Source organism: Haliotis asinina, chromosome 16 (assembly GCF_037392515.1).
Source record: "Haliotis asinina isolate JCU_RB_2024 chromosome 16, JCU_Hal_asi_v2, whole genome shotgun sequence".
Lineage (NCBI taxonomy): Eukaryota > Metazoa > Mollusca > Gastropoda > Lepetellida > Haliotidae > Haliotis > Haliotis asinina.
Window position 1 is genome coordinate 46,804,338 of NC_090295.1, and position 12,324 is coordinate 46,816,661.

A 12,324-nucleotide genomic window follows, 5' to 3' on the forward strand; every position below is an offset into this window, starting at 1 on the left:
ATAATAAATCTCATGAACCTTATCTCTTGTTAGAGCCAAGTTATGCACTGCAGTGTTAGAACTAACACAGAAAAATTAGATAGGACTTTAATGTCATAAGATATTTCACTTTCTTGTTTGTAGTATTGCCATAAAAAGCTCTTTTGACAAGTATGGGCACTGCAGACCTCTCCAAACCCGTAGTCCCCCCACAGGACTTCAACACTTGACCTACTGTGCTATCTCTCTGCTCTCTTCAACCATACAAAATAAGGATCAAACACTCTAAATATCATATCGGCTCTTCATCATTATATTTTTGGCACACATTATTCATGCTTATGGACTGCTGTATAGGAAAACTGCACACAACATCTGCTACACTATTAAACTAACAAGAAAAAATAGACACTGCACGGTATATGGACAGAGATATATATATATACCACAATAGAAGACAGTGTAAATAGGTGCAGTCGATAGTATAATGCTTAAATCAGTAATACTCTCAATCAAATTGCCTTTTCGAAGTAGTGCATAGTGAGTTAAATTAACGTACTTTGTCACTTTCAACAATGTTCCAGCGACATCATGACCAAGACAGCGAGGACAGAGTTTGTTCTCATTCGGAACACATTTGAGATATAAAACCCAGAGCTGTTCAGCTTTAACACTTGTCAACACTTGTCTTGCCTTTAGCTTTATTACTGCTATAGTACATATATCAGGGGAGGTAATCATGGAGAGAACATGAACAAGGCTTGATCAAAAACAGATGATTATGAATTCATAATATATCATCAAATAAAGAATTAAACAAAATTTAACTTTCTGGGCCATAAATTCAGGTTTGGTTGCCAATCCATAGAACATGACTGGACAAAACTCAAAAAATTTTACTAAACAAGACTGATTACTAAAATTAGAAGCTTTGATAATTCCAAATAATGAACCGATTATACTGACTCATAAACTCAACAGGGAACAATAGACTGATAATGACATAAGAAGTATGGTTGTGTGGTCACAATAATTCATACTTCATTTTGAATGAACAAACCTACCGAACTCATTGAATATTACATAATCATCTATACCATACTATCGATGTTGAGAAAATAAATTAGCTGTGACAAACTAAAAAGTATCTTGATATTTGAAAACACACAAGTGGGTCTAATTTGGAGGAAATTTCAGCATTAAATACCAATTAGTTATTATGATTCATAACAAATCAAGTTTCAATAATCACAGTCTAAATCATTACTGATGCATTAAGAAGTGCATTAATGATTCCTCTTTCAGACATGCTGTGGGGTTATTATGCCAGATAAATTACCAGGACTTTTCAATCAAGGAAAAATTATAACATATTGAAATTAATGCATTTCTAATAACATCAGCTCATTACCAAGCATGCAACATGCAGAAATGTTGCTGTTAATCTATGTCAACTTTTTGACTTAGAATCAAAGTTGAAAATGCAATTTAGTCTAACTATGCAAACCACTGCCACTGCTGACCACATGACCAGGATGGTCAACATCAGCTTGGCAGAATGAGTGAGGGAAGACAATGTGGGAGACTCCACAGGGAGATACAGCTTTTTCAGAAAGAGGAGGTGCAGAGTTTGTTTGCACCCATTATCACGAGTTTCAATTGGCCAAATAGGGGTGTGCATGCCTGCACACACCTTCTGGATCCACCTATGGACTTAGGTAGTGTTGTATGAATACCCTACAGATACAGGATGGGTGGATAAGTCGGGCTAAACACCACTTGAAACAGTATTTCAGTTATACTGGCATGTCTGACTGAGGCCCGATAGACACTGGTATAAGAAACCCCAAAGCACACTGCTGACTAACCCCCAAACAGGTGAAGAAGGTATTACACCATAGATCACAGCTCAGTGACATTCCCAAAGGATGTGACAAGAATGAGCTGGTTTTCAAGTTGGTTTAATTTGTTTCACTTATATGACTGTGCCTCATCTGGATGTAGGAGGTCTCACACTGTTCCCACTTTAGTGGAACTCATGCTTATGGTGATGACAAACCTGGAACACTGCCTGAGCGAATCAGAATTCGAACCCAGTATCAGCTTTCTGACATACAGTGCTACATTTCCTGCAGGAGAAATTACAGGACTTTTGGCCGTACAGAGTTATCAGTGTTCGTGGTAGGTTTTATACAAGTGCTTGCAGAAATTTTTTTTTAAATATGTAGTCCAAATCTTTTGTGCGTGAAAGTTTCAGTACAATCCTGAATTATGTTAAAATTACTTGTTTGTCTACATTCTCTGGTTTTAAGGCACCTTTTAAAATTACGTAGATCAGAATCTATGCATACAAAACATGTGTGTTAACGTGAACATTGGTTATGGCAGCCTGTACCTTGGATGCAAGAAAAATCATGACAATGAGCATGAATCGTATCATGGTGTGTCAGCTTGATGTGACTCAGAAAAGCAAGAACTGATCAAGGACTAAGACCCATGCTTGTCACAAAAGGCGACTATCCTTGTCGTAAGAGGCGACTAACAGGATCAGGTGGTGTGCGTTGCTGACTTGGTTGACACATGTCATTGGTTCCCAATAGCGCAGATCAATGCTAATGCTCTTGATCACTGGACTGTGTGGTCCAGACTTGATTATATACAGACCACCACAAAATAGCTGGAACATTGCTTAGTGTGGCGTAAAACTAAACTCACTCACTCACTCACTCACCACCATAAAACCCATGAGCACAAGTATTGTGTTCACAAATCCAGAACTATCACTGGGAGTCAAACCCTAACAAGCACAGGATCCTTGCATTGCCAACAGGCCAAAGGGAAGCAACTGCAGGCTTATTATTGCGCATAAGAAGGCTGAGCACACATTGCGCAAGGGCAGACAGGTTTTGTCTCAGATGGGTGGAGTGAGCGAGTGAGTGAGAGTGAGCGTGAGAGCTGGGTTTGACATCCTTTTTCAGTTTTCCAGGTCTCTAATGGATGTCAGCTCACTATGAGAATATAAACCTAAAGTTATACAAGTCTTAAGGTATGACAAACCTACAAACATTATCAGCTGAACCTGTATGCATGCTATAAATGTCCAGGCCACCATGGGCGGACTGTCAGACAAGTGACAAGCATATACATGGATGTGAAGTGAGGTTAGATCAGGAAACAGTTACGGACAGATAGGGTCAGCCATGATGCCTCTCACTGACCATGCCAATCAAGCTACTTACAACTTGGCCATTTTGTTGGCAAAACTTTTCATAAAGTCGAAAGTGCTGTTGAAATGATAAAAAACACTTGAAAATCAATGGTATGAACATAAAGATACATTAACAATGTGTACTCATGAGTACTGGGCAAAAAGTGTACGTGCAACAGATGGTCATGGTTGAATATATGAGCAAGGGCAACATTCCACAAAATGATCGTAGCGCTCTGATGATCGTAACGCCAATATCATAACACAGACTTACAACTGCCCTAGCACTAAGATCACTATGAGGAATGCGCCTTGGTTTGAAAACAAAAATGTCACATTTAATTCAAATATGGTTCAACAAATAAATCAGTAATAAATAATTGTCAAAAATTCAAAGATAACTAAACATAATAATTGGAAATACTAAATTATGAAAATAGACATAGGCACATATACAATATCTCGAACAACATTTGACATGATATGCCACCACTATTTATCAGTTACCCTTAACATATTACTCAACAACACTGGACTCCCATCACAAATACACCATGGTCATACAGTCATATTAATTCTAAAGATCCAGAGATTGTGAATTTGATACAAAGAGAAAACAGATTTTCTGTTTGAGAAGTCTCTTCCCACACTTCCATTCAAGAATACTGAGACCCGTCTAAACTGACTTCATATTTTCCTCATATGTTTATCAAATTTATATAAAGTTTTCAAATCCAAATATCCTGGTTATAGAAACCCTGCACTTCAATTGCCCCTGGTCAGATTCTGGATCATTCTTACACTATAATAATATGGGTTGAAACTGATGTAACAATTAATATTCTTTTGTGCATATTACTGTAAATGGTGCAATAAAGAAAGCAGAAACAAAACATGCTACTGTCTTGCAACTTACAACAACCTAGTTTCCTGGACTAATTTTCATCTCATGCATATAAACTGTGAAAAAGAATTTAACTTGGATATGGTTAAATTGGTTGCCCCTCAACATATTCTTTAACACCCATCACCCTTACTATTGTGAACATGGTAACTGATTTTAGTAAAAAAGAAAGTTAATGTTGGTCATTCTGAAAAAGAAGAAACTATTTTGCTCACTCCTCTTCAAGTAGACTGTCATAATAATAATTAAATCATATCTTTACTTTGACAGTAAAATTCTACTTGCAAACACAAACATGTTGTTAGATAACCACATGGACAATAACACAAAGCCCACGCTGATATGTGAGAGACTAATGTCATTACAGGTGATAACATGTAGACTTGCATATGCTTGATAAGATGAAAAATATTTGTGCTTCATCTCATATCTCAATTAACACTCATTCAAGTTACATCTCATTATCTCATGCTATTCACCTGACAGCAAACGATGTGCAATGACAGATAAGGAAGTATTTGTAAGTTTCCACTTTGGGTGGTGCAAAAAGGCAGAAATGGTTTACAGTAGTCCACAAACACATGAAATCTGAAACTATCAAGCAAGTGCTTCAAAACCTGAGGGCATGTTCACATGAACACTTCAGTTCAAGAAATGAACTGAAATAGTTGCTTGAAGTTGGAGGTAATTTTGCAAGTGTACTTCGGTTAAAGACATGGAATGTAAAGGTTGCTAGGATGGTAGCATTTGTTTCTTGCATGAGTCCCCTTCTTGCATGAGTCCCTTATCACAGATCATCACTGCTTCCATGTGCAGTTCCAGTGACAGGATGTCAAGTAAATATGTTGTTAGGATGGTAGCATCTATTTCTTGCATGATAATTATCAGAGATCAACAGAGAGAAGGGATACCAAGTTGTTAGGAAGGTAGCATGACATGTGACATCTATTGTTCATTTGTGATTTATCAGTCATCAACAAGGTGCTAGCATCACTGTCCTTCATGTCACATGCAAGCATGCCTAAAGAAATGGATTTTAGAGAAGTTAGAGAAAACATATTTTCATGATCAGGATCACAAAGAATTTCTAATATCCTGTTCAAAATGTCTTCTTTCACTGTTTCATGATAAATAATACCAATAATCTCAAAGATAGGTTATTGCCTACAGTCAGAAAGTGAAACTGAAACAGGTTGATAAAGAAACCGTTTCAAAATGCTCCTGTTATGGTTAATGACCTGACAACATCAGTGTTGGGCTACTATTCCGGACAACAGCAGACTGGGGGTACTTCCTACTGACACCAAGTAGGAGTGAGCAACAGCAATGCTAGGAATACAAACACCACTCTGAACACACAGTGACAAATGGTCCGACATATACTATGATACACCATGTTTAGCGGCAGTCGAAGAGGCGGCACTTACAATGGGAATCTAGAAGGTGCCTATTTGTTTGCGTTTCAGACATGATTAGTATATTATTGGTCAGCCTATTGTCAGGACATTTGGTGCATAAAATGTTCAAAATACTGTGTAAAAATAAATAGGGCTGTAACAATGCATCAATACTGCGGTAAAGATGCATAGAACTATCAATGGATTGCAGTTGTTGGGCCAAGATAGCAATTAATCGATGGTAGAAATGGAAAAACTGTTGATGCATCGACAGTATGTGGGACTATGGACAGTTTGGGGACTGACTTCCACTGGTGAATGTGCAGTGCAAAATACAGGAAGTATCTGATTCATTCACTTTGACAATGAGTTCTTCGCCTCTGTCACCTCCTAAATAAACTTGACTTGGATTTCAAGGTTCTTGTCAGTTACTAAAGCGACTGAAACTACTTTTGATTGTCTTTATTTCATGTAAACTATACATTCATTTGGGCAATGGCTTCAAATAAGACAATTCAGGAAGAAACATCCTACTGCAATATTACTGCAATTGTTGATTGCTACAGACTATTGAAATCGCAATAGTAAGTTGCAATAGACCATCATGACTGCAATAGTTGTTTAACCCTCAATAGTAGCCCTAAAATAAAACAATATCACTAGTATTTTGACTATGACAGGAATATGTTCATGGCCACACCAACAGTGTAAGACTGCAGACAAAAATTATGCATGATGAGTGAGTGAGTGAGTGAGTGAGTTCAGTTTTACGCCGCACTCAGCAATATTCCAGCTATATGGCGGCAGTCTGTAAATAATCGAGTCTGGACCAGACAATCCAGTGATCAACAACATGAGCATCAATCTGCGCAATTGGGAACCGATGACATGTGTCAACCAAGTCAGCAAGCCTGACCACCCGATCCCGTTAGTCGCCTCTTACGACAAGCTGAGTCGCCTTTTATGGCAAGCATGGGTTGCTGAAGGCCTATTCTACCCCGGGACCTTCACGGGTCTATGCATGATGACATTGCACATATTCCTTGTCACTTGAGCATGGCAATGAAGGGAAACACGATGGGGTGTACAAAAAAACTGTGTGAGTTTGGACGATCATGATTTGGATAGGATTTCAGAGTTACCAGGCCATGTCTACATAATGATGAAGACGAGGTCCTGATGATCTGCCTAAGAAACTACCTCAGGGATGGGGAGGGGGCTAGAAGGGAGAGAGGAAGTTAGGAGGAGAGTCGAGACATATCTATAATGTGCAGGTGTGTTCAGGGGTATACGGCAGCAGGTGTGTACAGGTGTGTACTGCAGCAGGGGTGTACAGGGGTGTACGGCAGCAGGTGTGTACAGGTGTGTACTGCAGCAGGGGTGGTGGGTATGACTGTGTTTAGTGAGGTATGTTAGCTTGTTTAATGTTTCACTCAGCTCTAATCCATGTACTTGACAGCTGTGTGGAAATAATCGACCAGACAATCCAGTGATCAACAGCATGAGCATCGATGTATGCAAACGGGATAAAATAACAGGTCAACTAAGTCAGGAAGCCTGACCACCCACTCCATTCAAGTTATCTCTTATGACAAGCATCGGTTGGTGAAGATCAGTTTTACGAAGGTAGATGGTAGGATGTAATTGGAAATACAGGTAGGGTGGAAAAATGATGGATGGAAAAGGATGCAAGGCTGCAGGTTTGGGCAGTTGGGTGAGTGAGGGTACATGTGTTTAGGCCATAAAAGTACTGAAAGCAAGTTGGAGTGGATGGACAGAGATGGCAGGGACAGAACAGGATATGTCATGGACCATAGTTGGTGTGTAATTCAGAATTCAAATCTAAAGCGAGAACACACATTGTACTTATTTCCTTATGAGACACATGATCACACCCTAACAATAAGTAACATTTATGTGATCATATTTAGGTGAAGACAGAACAATAAATTATGGGCTGATAAAGTGATATCTCTAAAAGCACACAACAAACTGATATGTGTATTTACCTAGGCTTGAGCATTAACCCTAACAATCCTAACATACAACAGTACCACAATTAAACACTACTGCTTCTGAATCAGTTGTGATAGCAGCTAGTACTGAACATTCAATTGTTCTCACATAAAAAGATTCTTGGGTGTCTTTGGGTGACAATAGATGATATTAATAAAGCCAATACAACTGGGGCAATATGATATTTATACACTAGTACATATCTTCCCATAATGCCTGCTAATTTCAAAGATTGCATAGGGGAAGGTAGGTTAGGATTACAGCAAGAGTGAGTGAGTGAGCTGGGCTAAAGACTTTTTCAATGGTCTCAGTTTAATGTGGGAGATAACCCTAATGTGACATGTTTATCATTGTTGAAATGAGGAAGGGTAAGGGTATGACAAACCATGAAATCCAATCAAGGTGAACTGGGATTTGAAGTCCATGGTGTGCTACTTGTTCCCTACTGTCTCTCACTCCATGTGTTCAGTTTTGCATCATCGCTGACACCTAATACTTCATATTTTCACTTAGCTACTTGAGGACAGTGGGGTTAATGTGGGACTCCCTGCAACCTGACACATGATGAGAAGGCATTATTTACCTGTCTCTATCATGACCTGAATAGAGAAGGGGATATAAGATTGGAATAAGTAGTTTGTGGGTAGGGGTCTACCAGACAGTCTCGGGGTCAGGAACACCCAGAGAGGCAGGTAGTACATGCATTGATAGGGAATACCATAGATGACACAGGTAACCAGGTCGGAAGGACAACACCTGTGTTCAAAGGTACCAAACAAGGTTTCTACCGGAGAGTAGGTTGGGCCAGGTATACCACAGAGGAGCAGGAAGTAAATATGGGGAGGGGGTAATACTATAGATGACACACGGAGCAGTTCAGGAAGGTAACACCTGTGTCCAAAGATAGTAGGTGGGGAGTGTTTACCTATTTCCACAGGTAGCAGCTTATCTGGAAAGTTTACTGCAAATGCACTTTTTCTTGAGCATGTGACAGCAAACATCACTTGATTCATAAACAAATAAATAACCACAGCCAAGGTACTTAAGGCTGGTTAATACCCAAGGTTGAAGGTCAAGACTGAAGAGTTAGGTCAAGTACATACAACACATTTCAGTGAAGTGAGGCCTGTATACACACGACAGAGGGTAGATCACAAAGGAGAAGTGAAAGGGCAGCATGCACATACCTGTAAACACCATACCTGCGCCCCTTGCCTGCGATGTCCACATTGTTGTCAAACTGTTCATCATCTGGAACAAGAATGAAGTACAAGGTCAGAGGTGACAAATGATTTCATTATGCACAGACAGGCTCGTGACACATATAATAAAGCGGCTTGTGCTCACTATATCAAGAATTTATATTCCGGTTGTCTTTGAAGTTCATATAAATATGACTAGAGACACTTACGAATAGTCTGAAAGTCAACTATACATTGAGGTGTAGACTGTAAAAATATTGTTATCATCACAATGGAACTTTTCTAAAGAATATGATGCTTAAAAACGTACAACTGCCACAGAAAAAATGCTTGATGTGCAGTATATGGTATTATTTTTCATGAAGATTATGTATTAGAGAATCGTTCATAAATATTCAGCAGTCAGGCATGAACAATTACCTTGCAGCAACTCTTTTCACTTATGTACCCTGAAGTCATACTGAAATTTACATGATGACTTCCATGTCACAATGACAGCTGCCTTTCAAAATGCTATAGACCGACAATTTCAAAAGTTGCAATTTAACAAGATAGACAGTTTTACATGTCCTTTGAGTGGAATAGCAAAATTAACATCTGGTTGTGTATTTTATTATTTCAGATTTTTCACACTACATATGAAGGAAAATGCATAAGAAAAGCATAACCAACTATAAGAAGGAAGACTCAGTTTCAAATATCTTCTCAAATGTCACAATCTCATGACAATTGAATACTGTCGATTTCATGTGTAAATCAGTTTCTTTTTAAGAATAGTAGGGGCTGTAACCATTCCAACAGCATTTATACAAGAACATTTATACATTTTATACAACTGAGAATAACTGCAAAATCAAAGAAGACAGATCTGTATTTCTACTTCTATCATTTGTCTGTTTAAATGCAACATTTCAGTACAGATTCCAATGTTCCTTTTTACATAATGATCAGAATCCACAAGTTCACTCTATCATCATTGTAACAAAACAGAAACATCGAATGATGAAAATGACAACAGATAATCAAAATCAAACAAATTTGTAAGTCCGAAGTATTGTGTGAGATTCAGTTGTAATTGATCAGTTTAGATATCCTTAAGGTAGATGATGAAATGGGCATGAACTGATTATATAGAGCTCTGATGTGCACTGTGATATATGACCTCTTATCTCACACAATGGTCATTGTGACACAATGTAGCAGTGATGATTGACAGGCATGTCAATATCAATACGTTAATTTATCACACTATAATGCCTGATATGCACATTCCTATTACACAATGAGGTGTCGTGTTGATGATGCCTGAGAGTGTGAAGTGAAATCTGCTTCCAAATAATACGTATATCATCACCAATCTCATGACAGTTGCTGATGACAATTGCACAACCTTAGATACTTCATGATTTTCATTAATACATGTAATCTTGTTGCCTAGTATGTTGACCAAAATCTCTCACATTGAGGATAGCAACATCGCTGATCATAGGTAACCCCTACTTATGCCTTACTACAAACATATTATATTATGATATCGTGACCTTTCAATGATGTGGATCATATCATTTAATTACTATGCACATTTTGATCACATCACGACCTAAACAGCTTGGAGATATATTATAATTGTGACCTCATGATGTAGATATGGACCAAACCTTAACAAAGGCGATACGTATCATATAGTTTGACTCTCAAGCACATCGTATCACAACTAAGTAAAGTGTCACTCTAGTGACATGCTGTGGCAAGCTTTAAAGTGAAAGTGAACTGGTCCCTGGACATTATCAGAATTGTCATGACCGGGTGACTCACTGTCCACCATGACAATCAATCAATCACATCTCATGCCCTGGTATCACTAGTCAACATAACTGGATACCGAGGGGTTCTACATCGTCCACTGCTTCCAGTCGCTGTGTATACATTGTGAAACTGTGCTCATTTACTGTGTGTTCTAGCTTATACTTCAGTACAGATTGATGGGTAGCAGTCAGTAGTGTCACGTTGTCAAGGTACATTGTCAGACAATGGTGATTAAGCTAGTAACTTATTGATTGTGTCTTGCCAGATGTTCCCTCATTGAAACACTGCCCACACATCTGCTGTAAATCCCATCATTAAGTGAGTCGTCCATCATTCCTACTGGTCAGTACTCGATCATACCCGCAGACCCACCCTTATGTTAACCATCCCTCTGTAATACATGGATGCATACTGACCCATAAACTCTATTACCCCATTCCCTTCCACACACATACACACGATCCAATGCGGGTACAGCTCCTGTCTATCTCTATTCACCTATCCATCTCTATTCACCTCCAACACCTAACCCCACCCCTACTCACCTTTATCACCTAACCAACCCCTACCCACCCAATCACCTAAACTGGCCTTGACATCCACAACATCATCTAACCCTTCACTATCCACACTCATCACCTGTTAACTCAGCCACTAAAGGGAAGAGAATATGAAATATACTTACTGTAGTGGGATACAAATCGTATATCACCCATATTATCAGGATACATATCACGTCGCCTTCTCAGTATATTGTTACACTTGTATTACCCTCCCTGTTTATCTGGTTGTCATTACACACCTTCCTTCAACTGACCCCCTCCTCTTCCTATCAACCACCCTCAGCTCTTCCCATCACCCTTCAATACATCCACCTGTCCCCAAACTCCTATCATTACACCGTTCAGTATCTGCCCAATGAAGCTGACAAGGCTAATACCATGCACTGATGCTTCTCAAGTATCTCATCTTCAGTCAGCACAAGAACATTAGTCATGGAGACTACAGACTGAAGATGATTACAGGATCAGGAAGGAATCAAGTGAGGGCCTCTGTTCTGTTGTCTGACAACATGGTCAGCTGAAATAAGGGGCTTATCACACCTCAATTGTTGATCAAATGAGGTAAAAGAATTATGGTCAATGGGTGACCACCAGATAGTCGAGCTGGATTCTTGTCGAGTTCATCATAAAAAGACAACTGCTCTTGGATGAGGTCATGAACTGGTTTGGAAATGAGTAAGTCAGTTGGGCTTCGTATTGCTTTAAGCAGTATCACATTTATACCACAGTGTGACATTGTCATGTATAGAAATTCAACCTTTTTAAAGTGTGTGAGTGAGTTTAGTTTATCACTGCTTTTAGTAATATATATACCAGCAGTATCACAGATGGGGACACCAGAAATTGGCTCCATACATTAAGCCCATGTAGAGAATCAAACCCAGGTCTTTGGCATGATGAGAAAATGCTTTAACCACTAGGCTATCCCACGGGCCCCCTATTCTTTCAGAAGGTGTCATAGGGCACTGGAAAGATAAAATTGATGTGCCTTGTGAAGACATGCCCATTACTCTTCATGATCAAACTGAACATCACAAGAATTGTGTCACTTCAGTTTTTGTGTTCAATAAATCAGTAAACATTAGGTAAACCTCTTGAGGTCTGGATTTCTTGAACACGATCACTAATGCAACTTCATTTGCCCTGGACTCACGAACTAACTCACAAATTATATCATTATGAAAACAGGATTTCCTGTTATGTACTCTGACATGGCCACGCCCATGTTAAGCTGTGGGATTGAGACTGC

The 12,324-nt window shown here is 39.0% G+C and overlaps 1 protein-coding gene across 3 annotated transcripts in view; it reads right to left on the reverse strand.

Annotated features, from left to right (window-relative positions):
- LOC137267580 (uncharacterized) overlaps positions 1-12,324 on the reverse strand; it is a 65,926-nt gene that overhangs the window by 28,764 nt on the left and 24,838 nt on the right. The window contains exons 3-4 of one of the 3 annotated variants that reach the window (XM_067802065.1): positions 8,707-8,755; positions 3,219-3,263 (exon numbers count right to left, since the gene is read on the reverse strand). In XM_067802065.1, the coding sequence (XP_067658166.1) occupies positions 3,219-3,263; positions 8,707-8,755 (94 nt within the window). Of the gene's footprint in view, positions 1-3,218; positions 3,264-8,691; positions 8,756-12,324 lie in introns of all 3 variants that reach the window. The other 2 variants (XM_067802064.1, XM_067802066.1) reach the window with 2 other exon arrangements.